Source organism: Choristoneura fumiferana, chromosome 16 (assembly GCF_025370935.1).
Source record: "Choristoneura fumiferana chromosome 16, NRCan_CFum_1, whole genome shotgun sequence".
NCBI lineage: Eukaryota > Metazoa > Arthropoda > Insecta > Lepidoptera > Tortricidae > Choristoneura > Choristoneura fumiferana.
The window spans coordinates 74,797-95,005 of NC_133487.1; the positions used below are offsets into that span (position 1 = coordinate 74,797).

Below are 20,209 nucleotides of genomic sequence, written 5' to 3' on the forward strand. Positions count from 1 at the left end.
AGACGCGACAAATCGCGACCGTTTATTTTGAGAAACTCGTGAACTGTGAACCGGTTCGTAGTTCTCGAGACTTAGACCGGGTTATACGGACGTTTACGGAGAATTTAATGATTTTAAATTCGTATAAGCTACCGGACAAAAATTTTATGTTAGTGCACTTGCTGTGGTCGAAACTAGACAAGGCTACTAAGGAACAGTTTGAATTAGAGCATAATTCCGACGGGTTCCGGACTTTGACGTGTTAGGACAATTTATCGAAAAGAGGCGTCGGGCGCTCGAAAACGTAGGTACTATCTCACCGCCGGCGAACATACCAACGCCAGCCGGGAATAAAACGAATTCTAAGCATAAAACGGCTTTCGTGGCCGCTGCTGTGTCATGCGCGGTATGCAAAGGGTCGCACCATATCCTAACCTGTCCAACGTTTTTAAAATATAGTCCGGGCGACCGGTTCACATTCGCTAAACAGAGTAGACTTTGTATTTTATGCTTGTCGAGCGCGCACTCCGTGAAGCGTTGTCGCTCGAAGCAGCGATGTGAACACTGTCGGTACTCGCATCATACTCTGTTGCATTTTCATAAACCGGAGCAACCTAGCATTATGAATAAATCGGCTGGGGCGGCTGACGAGGCCATCGCCATGGTGGCCGGCCCGGCGACCGGACCCACTTTATTTGCGACTGCCGTAGTTTTGGTCACAGATCGAACCGGTAAACGGGTTCCGGTGCGTGTGCTACTAGACTGCGCTAGCGCTTGCAACTTCATATCGGAACAGTGTGTAAACAGGCTAGGTTTGAAAGCGAGTAAAGCGAAGCACATTGTTAGCGGTATAGGCCAGGCGCTAGCGGAACCTAGTGGGACTTTGTCGTGTACTATTTCATCCAATACTGATGAACATAATAGTACATTTTCGTTCGAGGCATATGTTTTGCCGACTATATGTTCCGATATGCCAACCGGACATATTAAACCGTCGTCGTGGTTAACGAATAGAGACCTGGCCTTCGCGGACCCGTGTTGGAATGAACCGGGTCCGATCGACATGCTGCTAAGCGTTGACGTGTTCGCATCATCGTTACGTCCAGGATTGATCCAGGGTGACCCGGGTCAGCCGACGGTTATCAAAACCATATTCGGTTGGATCGTGATGGGTGGTGGCGCATTGGATATTTCTCGTCCTCGTCGTGGCAGTTGTCATGTCACTACCAAAATCACAGAAAACCTATCGTTAGATGACTCCATTAGGAGGTTTTGGGAGTTGGAGGACGTTCACACCCCGACCAATGTCCTTCTATCAAAGAATGACGCATTGTGTGAGCAACATTTTGCCACGAATTATCGTCGTACGGAAGAAGGTAGGTATATTGTTCCACTACCCTTCGCCGACCTTACAAGTAAACCAATTTTCAACGGCTCTCGTGCCATCGCGCTTAAGCGCTTCTCATTGTTGGAAAAGAAGCTTCAGCTAAACTCGGAACTTTCGAAGAGTTATGCGGCATTCATGAAGGATTACGAGGCGTGTGGTCATCTGGAAAGGTGTGACCCTCCGGCAAACGATAGCGGTAATTTTTTTTACATTCCTCATCATGGGATTCTGAGGCTCTCTTCGACTAGTACCCCTCTCCGCGTGGTATTCGACGCCAGCGCAAGGGACGCGCGAGGTATCTCATTAAACGACACATTGCTAGCGGGACCCAAACTACAAAAAAATATCTTCCACTTGCTTCTTCGTTTCCGGTGGCACGCCGTAGTCTTCACTGCTGATGTAAAGCAGATGTATAGGCAGATATTAGTGTTCCCGGAGGACGCGGAATACCAACGCATCCTTTGGCGACCATCCCCCCGTGAGCCCATCGGCGACTACAGACTGCTTACCGTGACGTATGGCGTTTCGTCGGCTCCATTTCAGGCGCTTCGTACTATCGAACAGCTGGCTCAAGATTTGGAGAACAGCCACCCCGACGGATCAGGCGTCCTGAAGCGCGATACTTACGTCGACGATATCGTCACAGGTGCTGATTCTGTGGAGCAGGCGACGAGGATCCGTTCGGAACTGACCCGGATCCTAGCTTCCGGTGGCTTCCATCTACGCAAATGGACGTCGAATCGTCCGGATTTCTTTGTGGGCGTACCCCCTGAGGATTTGTATTGCGAAAAATTCCGAGAGTTCGAGTCGATCGACGACATGGCTCTGAAAATCCTAGGCCTTTCGTGGCTGCCGCAACCTGATTGTTTCACCTTCAAAGTATCTGTGGACGATCGACGATGTACCAAGCGCACGATACTATCCGAGATTGCCCGCATATTCGACCCTTTGGGTCTCTTGTCGCCACTCACCTTCTTCGCAAAATACCTCATGCAACTGCTCTGGGTATCCGGCGTCGCCTGGGATGACGACGCTCCCGATAACATAAGCCTGGAGTGGAAGGCTTTCCGGGCACAACTGCCGGTATTGAGTTCCGTGAACGTTCCAAGGCGCATGGTCAGTGACTTCGTCGTGTTACAACTACATGGGTTCTGCGATGCTTCTGAGCGCGGAATGTGCGCAGTGATTTATTGTCGTATGTTGGACGCCAATGGGGTGTGCACTGTCAAACTCTCCTGCGCGAAGTCCAAAGTAGCTCCGCTTCGCAAGCTATCGATACCACGACTGGAGTTGTTGGCTGCGGTCCTATTGGCCGACCTCATGACGTCAGTCCAGGAAGCTTTAAAGCCTTTTCATGTGGTCCAAGATACTTTCGCATGGTCGGACTCAAGTGTCGCATTGTCCTGGATAAAGTCGTGCCCTTCGAGGTGGAAGACATTCGTAGCCAACCGAGTTAGCCACATCCAGGATACGATTCCTCCCGAAAGCTGGCGACACGTCAGAACTGCGGATAACCCTGCCGACTGCGGGTCGAGGGGTCTATTGCCTAACGACCTAATAAATCAGACTAGCTGGTGGCACGGGCCTTATTGGCTTTCGCAACCAGCCGACGCTTGGCCACGGTCAGCCTTCTCAGTCGACACAGATTCTTATCTCGGTGAGCAAAAACTGGTCACTCTGGTCGCGCATTCTAGTGAAGAAACCCCATTCGTAATATTGTTGAATAAATTCTCGTCGTTAAAAACTTTAAACCGTGTGGTGGCATACTGCCTACGTTACATCCATAACTTAAAACACCGCTTATCTAAAAATAAGGTCATCACCGGCCCCATAACCCCGGCGGAGGTCACGCGAGCCCTTATGGCTTTAATAAAGTTTTCTCAAATGAATTACTTCTCGTCGGAAATCGAACTTTTGAAAGCTCATAAATTTAATTCTCTACCGAAAACTTTTAAAAAATTATCGCCCTTCGTAGATGATGCGGGCCTCTTGAGGGTGGGCGGTCGCCTATCTCGCGCATCCGTCGACTTCGACATAAAGCACCCGTTGCTTCTACCTCGAGACGACCGTCTAACCGTGCTTTTAATTGAAGAGTACCACCAAAAATTTATGCATCCGGGAGTCCAAACGCTTCAAAACTTGCTCGCTAAGAATTTCTGGATACTCTCGCCAAAGCGTGCGATCCGGGCAGTCGTATCGAAATGTTTAAAATGCTTTCGCGTTCGCCCTACAAGCGCGTCTGCACCTTTCATGGGGGACCTCCCTTCTTACAGAATTAACGCATTAAAACCGTTCTTAAGCGCCGCCGTCGACTACGGCGGACCTTTCGACGTATCTCTCGGTCGTGGGCGGGGAAATAAAACGTACAAAGCGTACATTTGCGTCTTTGTATGCACAGCTACTAAGGCCGTTCATGCAGAACTCGCCACCGAACTTACGACAGAAGCGTTCCTCGCCGCACTAAGACGTTTCGTAGCACGCCGCGGACACTGCCGCAGACTAGTTTCCGATCAAGGCAAAAATTTTGTTGGCGCTAGCAACATTCTAAAGCGTCTGACGCAGGACGCTGCGCATACGAGTGAAATCCGATTCGAATTTAACCCGCCGGGTAGCCCGCATTTCTCGGGTTTGGCAGAGTCCGGAATAAAGGCTTTTAAGACTCATTTATCGCGCGTCGTGGGACAGCAGAGGCTGACCTACGAAGAATTCTACACCGTCTTGACGCAGGTAGAAGCGTTACTAAATTCACGACCCCTTACGCCGCTTAGCGCAGACCCTAACGACTTGTCAGCACTCACTCCTGGACACTTCCTAACAACGGAACCCTTATCGCTCGTCCCGGACGAAAGTCTGACTGATGTGCAAGTTAGCATCCAACACCGATGGAAACTGCTCCAAAAAATGCATCAAGATTTCTGGGCAAGGTGGTCCCAAGAATACATGCATACGCTGCAGCAACGAACGAAATGGCACGATAGGCAGGTTGCCCTAGAAAAGGGCGCACTGGTTCTTGTCCTTAACGAACAAACCAGCCCCATGAAGTGGCCTTTAGGTCGCATCGTAGATACCCACCCTGGAGCTGACGGCATAGTGCGCGTCGTGACCGTGCGCACCGCTTGCGGTCTTTATAAACGACCAGTCGTAAAGCTTTGCCCCCTGCCTACCTAACTCCATCGCTACTACCGCTCGTAGTAATCCTACTTTCCATCTCTTTATTTACTTTTTATTTATTTTTATCGTTTAACCTAGTTAAAATACAGCGTATTTTGGTGGGCGGAAATGTTCAGTATTGCCAGATGTCAGGAGCCTTTACCTCTTAATATTTTTTATTCACGGTGGCCACACCTTAATTGTTTTAAACTACCGACATCCGAATAACCGCTCCCCTCCACTTTTTCGATAACAAAACCAGCTGACTCGTCAGCTGGAGCGCCATTCATTCTCTATTTTTTAATATTATTTTAAGAATTTGAATTGTAACAGCCGTTACGCTGCCCAAACTTTACAAGCTTTCCTTCAAACCGTAGTTTTTAAATTTAACGTAAGCTCAGTGCTGCTGCTGAAGCCTCCCTGCACCCCTGCGCTGATCTGAAGGCTAAGTACGACACCAGAGGTAAGAGTTAACAGTGATTCCGGAGGAGCTGAAGACTTCGAGCCAACGGTGCCCGTTACCGACGCCCTAAGATCCTGCCCTGCAGCAGACGAGGAGTTCTCAGGTGAGAGCTTCCTACAGCAGCTATTATTTCGCGTGCTTTTTCATTTTATTTATTCATTTGTCGCGGGACGCCATATTTTGCTTCCGGCACGTTCCTTCACCATCCCGACTTTCCTCTCGTTGCTCTTTCGAAATTTCTATACAGTCCACTTCCCCTTTCTCGCACACCGGGATACTTTTCCACTAGAAAGCATTCGGAGCAATCTTACCATGTTGAAGGATAGTCCACAGTTCACCTTCCGCTCGGTTGGTCTTGTATTTGAAAGTGGTTTTGTATGCCAGCGGGTCGGCGAGCGGTGCGGCGAGTATTTTAGCTGAATAATAATGTGATTTTATTTATTAACTCAGAACTATTTATGAACCGAATTAAAAATAGGATTCTCATGGGAATGGCTTCAGTTAGGTCCCATAAGCACCAAATCAGGATCTGATGATTGGATCCTAAGGAAATCGACGGATATCTTCAAATATTGTAGGGACATTTAAGGTAATTTGGATACATTTACTTAGTAGTAACTCGTGCATTTACTCTTGGAAATCATTATTTGTTGAAATGGAACTGATGATGACTACATTTGACCAACGGAGTTACTATTACTCAATAACAAGTACGTCACGTCACTGGTTGAATTTCAATAACTTTAACAGAGTTGCTAAGCAATTTGTCTCTGCATAGGAAAAAAACAGTCTTTCGTAAAAGGTGAGAGCAGTTGACGATAAACTAATAATGCCTGCAAAATAATTTCACTGTATCGATATGAGGTGTTCAATAAAGAAAATATCTATGATGTAAAATTCCTTAACTCGTTTTTTAATACGAATCGCGTCTTCATTATTCATGTTAATTAAAAAGTTCGGAGTGGTTTGTTAGAAGAGTAGCGGCTCCGAGCGCGGGGCACTCGAGCGCGCGCGGCCACGCGGCAGTCTCGGGACGGCATGCGCACGGCGTGGCTGGCGGCGGCGCTGCTGCGGCTGGCGGCGGCGGCGGGGGCGGGCGGGGGCGGGGCGGCGGCGGGGGCGGGCGGGCGCGCCGTGGTGGCGGGCGCGGTGCGGCTGGGCGCGCTGTTCGCGGTGCACGGCGCGCCGGGCGGGGGCGGGGCGGGGGCGGGGGCGGCGCGGGGGCGGCTGCGGGCCGGTGCGCGAGCACTACGGCATCCAGCGCGTGGAGGCGACGCTGCGCGCGCTGGACGCCATCAACGCGGACGCGGCGCTGCTGCCGGCGCTGCGGCTGGGCGCCGAGCTGCGCGACTCGTGCTGGGCGCCGCACACCGCGCTGCGGCAGACCATCGAGCTGCTGCGCAACACGCAGCACCCCGCCCGCCCCGCGCACCCCGCCCGCCCCGCCCGCCCCGCTCGCGAGTGCGAGAGTGTCCTCTCCGAACACTCCGAGGTAACTTGTGACAGCTTCGGTACTCAGATCTCTTCTTTGTGAACTTAACTATGTTTGATTCTGCTGCTGCTGCTGCTGCTAACAGCCTTATTCATAAAAAGTTAAAGCCTCCTTGAAGGCTCCTTGAAGGCCCGATGCTAAAAAACATGATTCATAAACGTCTGTTAGCGCTAATCAGTCGATCAAGGCTCTGCTAAAGTTAGAGGACCGTAGACCCTCCTTTATCTCCCTGCTAGGTCACAAAATGGCCGCCACAAGTTTGAACAGCTGGCTTTGACAAGAGCAAAAAACCATACCGAAGATATTTATAGTGAAGGCAGGGCTACGCAAAGATTAAAAAAAAAACAGGAAAATTTATTTTCAGGAATTTGTATTTAAATATCTTCTAAATTAGCAACAATAAATTAACAATAAATATGAAAAAAAAAATTAGGATGATTAACATAATTATGGCTTTTTGCACAACATAAACATGCGGATCGGAAATGGCGGGAAAACAAACATCTCGCTTTTCATTTTTTTTCCTGCTAATTTGCTGTCACTGCTGTCAATTTTTTTTTAAATTATCAATTAGGCCATTTTTTGTCTTTGTTTTGTCAAGGTGGCCAACATAACGCGTCTAATCCGTCTATCAGCAGCTCAACAACTAGCAAACTGCTAGCAAGCGTTTATGAATCATACTTCTTGACAACTGTCTAACAAGCTTAATCAGTCTGCTAAGTAACAGACCGATCAAACCTCAATTAAGGATTTTTTATGAATAAGGCTGTAAGTAACTTAATAGGTATTTATTTACTGATATAAAATGACTAACCAAATCCGTCTGTCTGGGTTAAGATTGTCTTACAAATCCATAAATCATCAGAAAAAACAGGGAACAATGAATGGCAGATCACTTTGACAAGTCATCAACAACAACAACGTGAAACTCAAACAAGAACCCTGAGGAATCCCAGAAGAAGCGACTCTTTGATTCATGTCTGCAGAACGTATAACATTCTGTGATCTGGAAGTAAGGTAGAACACGACTATGCAGCAGCAGCAACAACAGCAGGCTATCATGTATCCCAAACTTTCAAAACGATTGATTGATTTTGAGAATATACTTAATTACATGATAGATTTATTATAAGCTCCGCTTCTCCAATAATATGTTGAACTCTGCGTCTCAACCCTTCAACCATTAAAATTAAAATAGCTATTCAACCGACTTCAAAAAACGATGAGGTTCTCAATTCGGATGTTTTTTTTTGTTAATCTGTGATTCAATAATAATGTGGCCAGTTAGTAATTAATGCTCTCATGCAATTAGAACGTAGCACCGCAGTAGGTACATACAATTAGTCGTCCGAAAGGAGTAGTTCAGCGCGTGCGATGTGAAGTGACGGGCGAGACGCGGGCGGCGGGCGGCGGCTGTCGCGTCGAGGACGCTCGCGCTCACTAATGACTGTCGTCGACATCTCTTCGCTCTCGAGTGTTCCACTGCGTCAGAATAGGACTAGATGTATTCGAGTGTGAATACTACATGAGTGGAAAAGGGAAAATGTAGACTCTATTAACTTTAAAGTTGCTGAACTAGTTTGACGTGTACCGTATGTACGGTCTATGTTAATTATTTTTGGGTTCTGTTAAAGGGCTCACCCGGTATTTTTTAAATTTCTTAAAGATAAAACAATTTATTGAAGTTGATAATGAAAAAGTACGCAGTATAGTAAAACAAGTCGCACGCGGTGTGTGCAGACGGCTGCGGGGGAGGGGGAGGAGGCGGAGGCGGCGCCGCTGCTGGGCGTGCTGGGGCCGGGCGCCAGCGCCGCCGCCGTGCAGGTGCAGAACCTGCTGCAGCTGTTCTCCATCCCGCAGGTATTCACGCACGCACACACGAACACACGCGTCGGCCGCAGCCCCGCAGGCCGCAGCGCAGTCAAGCGAAGCGTCTCGCCCCGCAGGTGTCGTACTCGGCGACGTCGCGCGAGCTGTCGGAGCGCGCGCGCTTCGCGACGTTCTTCCGCGTGGTGCCGTCCGACCGGCACCAGGCGCGCGCGCTGGTGGCGCTGCTGCGCGCGCACAACTGGACCTACGTGCACGCGCTGCACACGGACGGTGAGCGGCCGCCCCGCGCCCCCCCGCCCCCCCAGCACCGCGCACTGACCCAGCGGAGCGTCTGCCTGCGCAGAGAGCTACGGGCAGAGCGGCATGGCGGCGTTCCGGGCGGAGGCGGCGCGCGGCGGCGTGTGCGTGGCGCGGTGGGCGGCGCTGCGGGCGGCGCCGGGCGCGCGCGAGGTGGACGCGGTGCTGGCGCGGCTGGCGCGCGGGCCGCGCGTGGCCGTGTGCTGGTGCGAGGGCCGCACGGCGCGCGCGCTGCTGGCGGGGCTGTCGCGCGCGGCGGCGGGGGCGGCGGGGGCGGGCGGCCCGCCGCTGCGGCTGGTGGCCAGCGACGGCTGGGCGGACCGCGGCGACGTGGTGGCGGGGCTGGAGGCGGCGGCGCGCGGCGCGCTCACGCTGCGCATCCGGTCGCCGTACCTCGCCGGCTTCGACAGCCACTACCACGCGCTGCGCCCCGACAACAACACCAGGAACCCTTGGTTTAAGGTGATCCATTCGCGTAGGTAGATTAGGCGCTTAACGTTTTGACTCGACTCCGTAACCTAACCGATTAAATAAGTTCCTCCCCGGAGACAGATAGTCATACTGTAGTATTACGCATCATGCTGCCACGATTTGTCGAGTACCTACCTGTATTATGCCGCCGCGGGCGTCATACAAATTTCGCCTCGTCTCGTCTCGCCTCGCCGGTGGAAAATAACCTTAATACGTTGTTAATCTTTTGATATAGAGGACTCCGCGTTCTTACGTCGACTGGTTTCAGTATTTTGATTTTCAAAACTGTTTTAATGTTATCATTCATTAGAGGACTTAAAATTTTATTAAGTAGTTACATGGGCTGCTTTTGCTTTATTACATATCATGAATAATTTCTATGGTTTGATTAACACCGCCCCTAGCCCCAGGTAACTTTACTGTTTGAGCTCCTTTTGTGATCCGTCCGATCGTACCCCACCAAGTATAACCTAGTAGATGTGTTGCGATTACAGGAGTTCTGGGAGCAGAAGTTTAATTGCTCGCTGGCGACGAGTCCGCCGGAGGGCGTGAGGCCGTGCACCGGTGAGTGTCTGCCGGTAACACTGAACTATTAGTACACTTAAAATGAGCGAAAGGTCTTCGAGCGATGTCAATTCAACACACGGTCCATCTCAGCGGGTGTCTGTGTGCAGGGTCGGAGTCGCTGGCGCGCGGCTACTCGCAGGAGCCGAAGCTGGCGCTGGTGGTGCGCGGCGTGTACGCGCTGGCGCACGCGCTGCACGACATGCGCGCGGCGCTGTGCGGGGCGGCGGGGCGGCGGGGGCGGCGGGGCGGCGGGGGCGGCGGGGGCGGCGCGGGGCGGGCTCTGCGCCGCCATGCTGCCGTTCAACGCGTCGCTATACCAGCACTACCTGCAGCGCGTGCGCTTCCGCGCGCCCGACGGCGGCCGCGTCGCCTTCGACGACAACGGCGACCCGCCACCCGAGTGAGTCCCGCGGCCCCCGGCGCGAGCTGCGCGTCTGCCGAGTTTGAGTTGATAGAGTGTTCGGTGCGGGCAGGTTGAGCGAGTACGACGTGATGAGCTTCGAGCGCGGGCCCTCGGGCGCGGCGCGGCGCTGGCGCTACGTGCGCGTGGGCCGCTGGCGGCGCGGCGAGCTGCGCCTGCGCGGCGGCCGGCACGCGCCCGAGAGGTGCGCGTGGCTGCACTCCCACCGAAGCGGTCGTCATGTAGTCCGATATGATTCCGAAATCAAAACAACAATGAATTATTCAGACGCGCTCGCGGGACCGTTGCGGTCTGCTCGGCGCCGTGCGGCCCCGGGCAGTGGGCGCGTGCGGCGGACGACGGACGCGACGCGGACGGGGCGGACGGGGCGGACGGGGCGGACGGGGCGGACGGGGCGGACGGCGCGGGCGGAGCGGGCGGCGCGCGGCGGCCGGCGTGCTGCTGGACGTGCGTGCCGTGCGCGCCGCTCGAGGTGACGCGCGCGCCGCCGCACGCCGGCTGCCGGCTGTGCCCGCCCGGACACCGCCCGGACGTAACCAGGAAATGTACAGACTGACCTGTTTGCTATCGGCACTCGCTCGCTTTCTCTGAGAGATCACATTATTTTTTTGTTTTAAAATTGCCAATTTATATCACTCCGCAATCCCATCTGCGACTACCGGTCCGATCGGTTCATACGGATCGGAGATTCGTTCTTTATAGCTATTGACAAAAAAATTTAAAGATAGGAAGCGAAAAGTAGGAATCGACGAGGGACGAGTCAACGGTAAAGCGAGGATTTATAAATATTCGTTCCAGCGTGCCTGGCGTCGCCGGTGGAGTGGGGCGGCGGGCGCGGCGCGGGCTGGGCGCGCGCGCTAGCGGGGGTCGCGGGCGCGGCGGGGCTGGCGGCGGCGGCGCTGTGCGCGGGCGCGCTGTGGGCGCACCGGCGCACGCCCGTGGTGAAGGCGTCCTCGCGCGAGCTGTGCGCGCTGCTGCTGGGCAGCGCGGCGCTGTGCCACGCGGCCGCGCTGGCCGCCGCCGCGCCGCCCTCGCCGCTGGCCTGCGCCGGCGTGCGGCTGGCGGCGCCCGCGCTGGGCGGCGTGTACGCGGCCGTGCTGGCCCGCACGGTGCGGCTGGCGCGGTTGGTGGCGGCCGCGCAGCGCGGGCGCGCCGCCGGCTGGCTGTCGTCGCGCGCGCAGCTGGCGGCGTGGGCGGCGCTGAGCGCGCCGGGCGCGGCGGCGGCGGGCTGGGCGGCGCGGCGCTGGCCGGCGGCGCCGCGCCTGCTGCACCCGGGGCGCGCGCGCGCCGTGCTGGCGTGCGGCGGCGAGCGCGCGGCGGCGCAGCTGGGCCCGCTGGCGCCGGCGCTGGTGCTGCTGGGCGCGTGCGCGGTGGCGGCGGTGCGCTCGCGCCGGCTGCCGCGGCGCTTCAGCGAGGCGCGCTTCATCGGCGCGGCGACGTACGCGACGGGCGTGACGTGGCTGGCGTTCCTGCCGCTGTCCGCGGCGCTGGAGGCGCGCGCGCCGGCGCTGTGCGCGTGCGCGTCGCTGTGCGCGGGCGCGTGCGTGGCGCTGGTGCTGGGCCCGCGCGCCTGGCTGTGCGTGTGCCGGCCGCAGCGCAACACGCGCGCGCACTTCCTGACCAACCCCGAGCTGCGCTGCCACGTGGGCCGCTACCGGGCGGGGGCGGGCGCGGGGGCGGCGGCGGGGGCGGCGGCGGGCGCGGGGGCGGCTCCTGGTGCGCGGCGGCGGGCGCGTGCGCGCGCGTGTCCCGGACGGCGGGCGGGCGCGCGGGCGAGGCGCTCGTGACCATCACGCTGCTGCAGCACCGGCACGCGCTGCCCGCCGACGACGACCGCCTCTAATAGAACAGCGACCGGCGCCCGCTCCCCGCATCCACTACATACATACTAGTACATTGTTTCTTAAGAGCGGTGAATAAGGAATTACGAACGAGAGTCTTGTAAGGAGGCGATCGAGGAGACGAGTGAAGCTCACGAATGATGCGTAAATACTGTCTATTGGAGTAAATGAATCCTTATTATGTAGGTTACATAATGGGAGTGTGCGTGTGGCGCTGGCGCAGCTCACACTACAGTCTATTAGAAACCCGAAGTCGAAGCTTTAATGAGTCGATGTTCGTAATTCTAGTACCGCCCGTGCGATATACAATATTTTTTTCATCACATTTGCGAGTAAAATTTTATTTGTAAAAAAAAATATAATTCTTCCAAATATTGCCAATACCTTATTTATTTATTTATTAAAATAATCCTGGGGACTTACAGCATTCGCCAAGGCGTCCAACAGGATAACAATACCTTTAGGGTTGTAATTAACCCAGCTTCTATAAACTGTCATTTAGGTCCTCAAATTTAATTATTTGTCTTCTAAATTAATAAATGAGCGACTAATTTTAAGCGTCTAATAAATACTTTTCAAGCTACCATAAATTGTGTAATCCAAGCTACGTTTTAATGAATCAGCATGACGATTATTATATAGCAACTCAACTTGTAATATGTCTACAAATGTTTCTTAGCTTGCAATAAGTGTCTTTATTGCATCTAATTAACAATTTGAACAGACACTAATTTAATATTATCACCTCTATTTTTATAAGTTTGTATACAGAAATTAATTATGACTGAATCTACCATAAATACGAACATCGACTCATTAAAGCCTCATTAAAGCCCTCTGTCTTCGACTTCGGGCTTCTAATAGACTCTCGTTCGTAATTCCTTATTTACCGCCCTTAAAACACAATGTACCTATTATTTCGTCCCAGAGTAATAGCTACACGCGCACGAAGCGCGGGCGCAGTATCGCTACGCTAATTTGTGGCACAAATCCAATATTCGGATTTTCGCCGATAGTTGGCATCACTTTAGTACTACACAACATCTGTAGGTATTGTTGATAGGTAATGTTTTTTTTATTATTATTAAAGTAAGTAAACTTGTAAACCTACGAGTATGTTATTTTCTCACTGTTAAATGTAGCTACTTTTAATGTACCAAATAACTAGCATTTACGCGCTTTGATCTTTACTATAAGCCTATTATATATGAAGTGTTAATTATAAGTAAATAAATAGCTTATAGGAGAACTTCTATTAATTGGAAGACATTTAAATGATGTAACGACCAAGTAATGTAGACTCAAATAAAGTCACCCCAAAGTTACTTATCGTATTATTTTCAACATCTCTTCAACAACGACGTAGCGTACCATAACTTTTTTTTCTCCTCACGGTCCTAATTTTGGTGGGCTCTTGGAAACAAGAATAAAATCGGTGAAACATCGTTTTAGAGGGTTATTAGGTAGTTCTGTAACTTTAAAGTTTAAATAAATGTCTCCGGTGTAGGCGGCACTAATTAGAAGCATGACCAGCATGACTGATTTCAAGACCTTTATTTTATTTTTATTACGTATAGTATAGATATTATTAGATATGAATGCCAACAATATTAACGTCAACTACAGGCCCCTAAAGCACAACTAACAAGGTGCTACAATTCGACAAAATTGACAAGTTTATTTTAGTGAAATGTTACAGGTTTGTCGAATCGCTAATAAGCTTTGTGGTTTAGGGGCAGGATATTTTTAGTGGGTGAACTACCTACTTATAAAAATTCTATTCCTATATAATTTCTAAAACTAAGTGAAGTACGAAAGAGTAACATGCGCGGTGGAGGCTGCTCCGATGTTGTCAATCTGAACGATGACGTTAAACGGGCGGGGCGCAGGCGCGGCGCTATCGAGCCGGCGGCGCGGGGCGGCTGCGGTGCGGCCGCGGCAGTGAGCCGCCGCCCGCCCAACCGGCCGCCCGCCAGCATGGACGCAGCCCCCGGCGGCCCCGCGCGCCCGCTCGTCGACCCCGACGAGCACGGCGAGGTCGACACCACCAGGTACAGCGCGCCCCGCCCGCCCCGCAAGCACGAGCGTCGCGCCTTCTCACTTCTTAACATGTTGACCACACTATTGAATCCCCGGTCCCAAGTTACGTCACACGCCAGGAGCCTAAACATTCCTGCATTGTATCCACTCGTATTCCAATTTTGGACCATTCGCAACTGTGCCTTTACACGTAGTTGTGATAAATACGGAGAGACTTGTTGACTAGATTTGTACCTATTTGTCTTGAAAAACGTAAAGTTATGAATTAGGAATAAATGTGCCACTGACCTACTAAACCTTCATTTAGTCCGAAATGATTTCAATACTAATAGGTAGGTACATACGATGAAAGAAGATAAAGATAAGATAGGTATTGAGAAGAGGAGCCGCGGGCGGCGATATGAATCACGTACATTATTCTTTATCAGGAAATAATTATTGGTTGGGTACTTTTCACTCATAATATTTGTAGCTTGCGCAATGGTGAAGAGAGTAGGTCCCTGCTAGCTTTGATCGTGGTCGCGGGTAGGGCGCACAATCAATGCCAGGACGTCCGCAGCGGTACACAACACCTCAAAAGGCGAGCATTGCGGGTTTGCGGTAAAATATTGTAATAAAATTACACAGCCAGCTCTCCCAACCAGCACGCGGAAAATGACAATCTAAATATTTAACCGTAAATCATTAATAGGTACGTGTACTTATTGTCATATCATAATCATCATCATATTTGTTTTCTTGTATCCAAAAGGAGCTCCAATGTCTTCAATGTTTATATGCATGTGATACGCAACTGTGGAAATATGACCCCTCCTTATTTATAATCTATTCACATCACATTATGACTACTACGCATATTTTTTATTTTATTTTTTACCTTTTAATGCTTTCACTGTTAAGTTTAGATAATATTTTTTAATTTAATTTGATTTTATTTTATGCTAGCTCTCTTAAGCCTGCGACACAGAGTTTTCTCCTAACCCTAGTGCAGGCAAACGTGTTACATAGAATTCAGTAAAATATTGTATCTATTGTTATTTTGTACTGAAAATATTGAATAAATTATCTTATCTTATCACACAAACAAAATCGAAGTAAAAACAGTGGGTCGCCCTGGCCGCGCCGCCGCGCATGCGCGCCGCCGCCCGCTATCACTTATCCAACCAATCTGAATCCGGAAACGGAACTCGTCGCGGTGCAAGAGGAGACTCGTTGTCTACTCTTTAATCAATCTTAATATGTAGGTAACCCTACTCGTAGCAGATCAATGCGCGCTGCAGGCTGCAGGTCGTGGTACTTACCTTAAAAACACAATGAAGGCAGAGACAGGCTTTTACAGTGACGAGGACGAGACCATGACCTTTTATTGATAACAGTCTATTTATATGATAAGAGTTATTATGGTGGTCAGCAAGTCAGCATTCTCTGCATGAAAAATCGTGCAAGTCGTACGAGTATACATTGCGAAGCCACAAAGCGACGAGATTGAAATGGTCAATCGAGCGGCGCAATATATTTATATACCTACTCGTAATGAAAGTTAGTCGATTATTCGTGCAGTTGTTGTTGGGGTTTAAGAAGGTGTGTCGTGGCACCGGCAGGTACCCGGCGCCGAAGGAGGCGACGCACCGCGTGCGCGGGCGCAGCGACGTGCTGGAGCTGCTGTGCGGCGCGGACGCGGTGGACCCCGAGCTGCTGACGGTCAAGACGTTCTACTTCTTCTTCTACGCGGCGTTCGGGTCGCTGTTCCCGCTGATGGGCGTGTACTTCAAGCAGATGGGCATGAACGCGGGGCAGTGCGGGCTGCTGATCGGCACGCGGCCCTTCGTGGAATTCCTGTCGGCGCCGTTCTGGGGCGGGCTGGCCGACCGCTGGCGCAAGGGCCGCACGCTGCTGCTGGCGTCGCTGGCCGCGTGGATCGTGTTCACGCTGCCGCTGAGCTGGGTGCAGCCGGGCGCCGTGGCCTGCGTGGTGCCGCGCACCGCCACCGTCTACGAACTGGAGACGCCGCGGTACGAGGGCACGAGCTGGCCGGAGCGCCCGGCGGCCGCGGCCGAGTTCCGCGGCCCCGCCACCACGGCCGCCGCCGGCTCGGCCGGCTCGCCGCTGCCCGTCACCGACGCCGCCAACTACTCGCCCGAGAACAACGCCGACTGGGTCACGCCGCTGCACTCCTCCATCGTGTACCGCACGGCCGACATCCAGAAGACGTTCTTCCTGCTGCTGCTGCTGGTGATGCTGGGCGAGTTCTTCAGCGCGCCCGCCATCACGCTCGCCGACTCCGCCGTCATCACGTTGCTCGGCGAGGACGCCGACCGGTGAGCGCTCCCCTCCCGCTCTCCCGCCCCGACCCGCCCCGCCGTCCGCTCTGACGCCACTCGTGTTGCAGGTACGGGCACCAACGCATGTTCGGGTCGCTGGGCTGGGGCCTGGCCATGTTCTTCGTGGGCATCGCGCTGGACCACAGCACGGCGTTCACGGCGCACCCCTGCGGCGGCCCGCAGCGCTACGAGAAGAACTACACGATCTGCTTCGCCACCTTCTCCGTGCTGATGGGCGCCGCGCTGCTGACGGCGGGCCAGGTGAGGCGCGCGCGGCGGGGGCGGGGGCGGGGAGCGAGGCCATGCGAGCTCACGGTATGCTTCGTGTCGACAGATCAAGTTCAAGTACGAGTTCGCGCCGACGGAGGCCCCGGCGGCGGCGCCCAGCTCGCCCACGCGCGAGGAGAAGCTGCAGCAGCAGCTGGCGGAGCAGCTGCAGCTGCCGGGGCTGGACACGGGCGCGCCGCGCGGCCCGGCGCAGCCGCCGCTGGAGCAGGCCAAGGTGTTCGCGCAGACCACGCGCGAGATGCCCGAGTGGGTCACGGTGCTGCGCCAGTTCCAGAACGTGCGCGCCGCCTCCTTCCTCTTCGTCGCCTGGTTCATGGGCTTCGGAATCGGCCTCATCTTCACTTTCCTCTTCTGGCATTTGCAAGTATGTGTATAGAGAACCCTTCATTTCCGATCCACAATTTTTCTCGTGTCAGGTTGTGACGCTCGCCTTTAACTTCGCAGGACATCGGCGGCACCCCGACGCTCTTTGGCGTCGCGTCGGTCATCAACCACATCTCTGAAATCTTTGCCTATTTCTTCAGCTTTAAATTGATCACTCAAATGGGCCATTTCAAGGTACGTATATTATTATGAGCTATAGCCGTGCCGTGTCCGCTATTAGAATAGAACGGACCCATATCTTCCGGAATAGCAGTATCGTAAAGAGAGCGGGCATCGAATCGGGCTCAGATAGGCAGCGCTAGTGCTGGTGGCGGGCTGCTGCAGCACAAACTACCAACTGCTTATCCTGCAGGGCTACTACGAAACTTGAAACTCGAAGTTCGTGTCGTGCGGTCCCTCTGACACCTATGCTGTATAATACGAGAGCGAGAGGGACGTTACGATACGAACTTTGAGTTTCGAGTTTTGTAGTAGCCCTGCTGGAACCGACCCAAATGTACGCCAGCCGTAGGCAACGCTTTATATTATTATCAACTGTCAACTGCGCTGTGGACTGCGGTGTCGCAATTAAACTATTTAACACATTTTAGAAAATGTGTCAATCTTCACCCGACTCAAGGACCACTACAACAAGTGAAGTATGTGTAGAGGTAACGTACGAATGTTATTTCCGAGTTAATTAGATTCGGTTGACATTCGTGTAGGCTCTCGATCAGTCGTCTCGGTGTCGGATGTTAACGTGTGGTGTGGTGTGGTGCGGGTGTGCGGCAGGTGCTGTGCCTGGGGCTGGCGGGCAACGTGCTGCGGTTCCTGTACATCTCGTGGCTGACGAACCCGTGGTGGGTGCTGCCGTTCGAGTTCGTGCAGGGCGTGACGCACGCGGCCGTGTGGGCGGCCTGCTGCTCGTACATCGCGCACCACGCGCCGCCCGGGCTGCGCTCGTCGGCGCAGGGCGTGCTGCAGGGGCTGCACCACGGGCTGGGCCGCGGCTGCGGCGCCGTGCTCGGCGGGCTGGCCGTGGCGCGCTGGGGCACCACGCGCACCTTCGCCGGCTACGGGCTGCTGTGCGGCGTGGCGCTGGCCGGCTTCGCCTTCCTCAACTTCCGCACGGAGATGGAGGCCGGCGCCGACGCCGACATGGACGAGGAGGCGCGCGCCGTGGCCGAGGCGGGCGTGCTCGCGCCGCACGGCGTGCCCTCCAACCCGATGCCGCGCGCGCTCTCCTCCACGCGCCTCGCCGACCTGGCGCAGCACGACTCGTACGGCGCCACGCAGGTCGGTACCGCTCCCCGCCCCGCCCCGCCCCGCCCCGCCCCGCCCCACCCCGCGCCCGCCTCACCGCCGCCTCTGTCTGTCCGCAGAACTACTCCGGCGCCGAGAGCCTGAGCGTGCCGGGGCAGGCGCCGGCGTCTCGCCCCGCCAACCCGTTCCTGTCGGACGCGCCGGCTGCGCCGGCCCCGGCCGCCGGCTACAGATAAGCGCCGAGCGGACCTTGTGACGACGTCTCCGGATCCTAGTTCGAGGTGCTTCGATCCGACGAGTGTCGGTTGACCGCCCGACGATGACATCTCAGCGGCTCGAGTCGGCCGTGCGAGGAGAATTCGGCTTCTTCGTAGTGATCTGTCGGTACTAAGTATTACTGTAAATAGTGTAAAAGACGACGGAGCCCTCGACGAGGCTCGACGCCCATTATGTTGAGTTAGCAGTGTTCGCTGTTGCTACGTCTCGTTTCATTTGTGCCGATGTAACACGTAATTGTGAACTCGGTCCTATGTGTAACGCTATCCTATACTAAACTTGTGCGGATCACGGTGTCATATCATGGTGTGATGAGTAGCCGCCGCGGCGCGAGACCCTCTCGAGGCCGCGGTCGTATTTTGTTGATAATGTAGCAGATATTCATATAATAAAACTATATTATAGCTATATGTATACATTGTAGATTTGTTGTAAAGATACTATTCTTATTGAGGAGGGAGCACGAGTTATATTTTTGCACTTTCTCTCCGTCTCTGGCAGCGCCGTGCGCGCACCGGCCGCGCCCCGGCCCGCCCCGGCGCGTCTGGCGCGGCTCGAACGACTTTAAATCTCAAAATGTGTAACGATTAAATGTTGAACTATTGATTCAGTGTCTTATTATTTGCTAATCGCATCATCATCATCACCCCAGCCTATATATACGTCACACTGCTGGACACAGTCCCCTATCCTTTGCTAGTCTATCCCGTTTTAGATATACCTAGCCTTGATCGCACGTACCGAGCAAACGGGCGAGACAGTGCTGTCGGCCGAGTACTCGGTGCGTATAAACATAGCGCCGAGCCAAGTGCTCAGAGACAGTATACTTAGCTCGGCTCCCGTTCTATCTACTAGGCCGAGTGCGGCCTTCCCCGCCCGCACTGTCTCGCTCGCTCACTCGGCAGGTGCTCTCGTATTAAATATTAAAAGTGTCAGAGGAACCGCACGACACGAACCTCGAGTTTCGACTTTCGTAGTAGCCCTGCAGTTACTCACTTAAGTACATCACTGTCTCGGCCGAGAAACTGCCTCGCCCGTTTGCTCGGTACGGTCAAGGCATCAGTTGTTCGTTGAGACACAGAATAGATCACAAGTATGGGTGAGATGAGAACGGCTCGAGTGTTAAGGTGATTTTCCACCGGCGAGGCGAGACGAGACGAGGAGAGACGAGAATTGAAATTTGTATGGCGGCGCCCGCGGAGGCCCGCGGGGGTCGTGGCGGGCGCGCGAGAATGCATACAAATTTAAATTGTCGTCTCGCCTCGCCGGTGGAGAATCACCATTAGGTACTCGTATCACTCCCAAAAGTAGGTGCTGCAATGGTTAGAGCATGAAATAGTTATTTGTTATGCAAGGCTGGAAAGTAACTGTTTGGCAAGAGTAGCGAAGGATTCTAGGATTGAACCACGAGCGAAGCAAGTGGTTTAAAAGAAGAATCCTGAGCGTAGTCGAGGGTTTCAAAGGCACGAGATGCTAAACAACTTTACTGCCGAGCGGAACACACAATTTTTCACCTCACGACGACAGCGAGAAAAATAGTAGGTAGATGGAAGAAAATAAATTGAACACTTATAAATCAGTTTCAGGTTATACTAGCTAGCTTATGCCAGTGGCTTTTTCTAAATCGCAGAATTTCTTGTATCCATAAAAAGAGGGAATTTAGGAGTCCAAGTAAAAGTTCAGCTTTCTAGATCCAGGGTTTTGGTTAGACGTTGATAAGTAAGTAAGCCAGAACTTTTTTACATTTAATTATGCAAGTA

General features: G+C 53.3%; 3 protein-coding genes across 3 annotated transcripts; all 3 read left to right on the forward strand.

Moving 5' to 3' along the window:
• The first annotated feature begins 949 nt into the window (after positions 1-949).
• On the forward strand, positions 950-4,534 carry LOC141436520 (uncharacterized). Its single transcript, XM_074099522.1, has one exon. It carries the CDS (start codon positions 950-952, stop codon positions 4,532-4,534), a length of 3,585 nt encoding a protein of 1,194 aa, XP_073955623.1.
• A 757-nt stretch (positions 4,535-5,291) lies between these two features.
• On the forward strand, positions 5,292-12,388 carry LOC141436521 (metabotropic glutamate receptor 1-like). The gene is made up of 12 exons (XM_074099523.1): positions 5,292-5,327; positions 6,241-6,471; positions 8,212-8,331; positions 8,418-8,571; positions 8,645-9,060; positions 9,564-9,633; positions 9,744-9,913; positions 9,957-10,036; positions 10,110-10,241; positions 10,325-10,602; positions 10,856-11,715; positions 12,380-12,388. Exons 1-12 carry the CDS (start codon positions 5,292-5,294, stop codon positions 12,386-12,388), a joined length of 2,556 nt encoding a protein of 851 aa, XP_073955624.1.
• Positions 12,389-13,823: 1,435 nt separating this feature from the next.
• On the forward strand, positions 13,824-19,055 carry jef (major facilitator superfamily domain-containing protein 6 jef). The gene is made up of 7 exons (XM_074099447.1): positions 13,824-13,949; positions 15,540-16,256; positions 16,328-16,520; positions 16,594-16,911; positions 16,992-17,105; positions 17,703-18,206; positions 18,293-19,055. The coding sequence occupies exons 1-7, from the start codon at positions 13,876-13,878 to the stop codon at positions 18,407-18,409; spliced, it is 2,037 nt and encodes a 678-aa protein (XP_073955548.1). The 5' UTR covers positions 13,824-13,875; the 3' UTR covers positions 18,410-19,055.
• The last annotated feature ends 1,154 nt before the right edge of the window (positions 19,056-20,209 follow it).

What these genes read in the sequence shown, in the direction of transcription:
- LOC141436521 (XM_074099523.1), top strand. Translation starts at nt 5,292, where the DNA reads ATGTTGAAGGATAGTCCACAGTTCACCTTCCGCTCG. An exon ending in AGCTGTTCTCCATCCCGCAG is followed by an intron (nt 8,332 to 8,417) that starts GTATTCACGCAC and finishes CTCGCCCCGCAG; the next exon opens with GTGTCGTACTCGGCGACGTC. An exon ending in GGCCGGCACGCGCCCGAGAG is followed by an intron (nt 10,242 to 10,324) that starts GTGCGCGTGGCT and finishes TGAATTATTCAG; the next exon opens with ACGCGCTCGCGGGACCGTTG.
- LOC141436520 (XM_074099522.1), top strand. Translation starts at nt 950, where the DNA reads ATGCCAACCGGACATATTAAACCGTCGTCGTGGTTAACGAATAGAGAC.
- jef (XM_074099447.1), top strand. Translation starts at nt 13,876, where the DNA reads ATGGACGCAGCCCCCGGCGGCCCCGCGCGCCCGCTCGTCGACCCCGAC. An exon ending in CGCTGCTGACGGCGGGCCAG is followed by an intron (nt 16,521 to 16,593) that starts GTGAGGCGCGCG and finishes TCGTGTCGACAG; the next exon opens with ATCAAGTTCAAGTACGAGTT. An exon ending in TCCTCTTCTGGCATTTGCAA is followed by an intron (nt 16,912 to 16,991) that starts GTATGTGTATAG and finishes TTAACTTCGCAG; the next exon opens with GACATCGGCGGCACCCCGAC.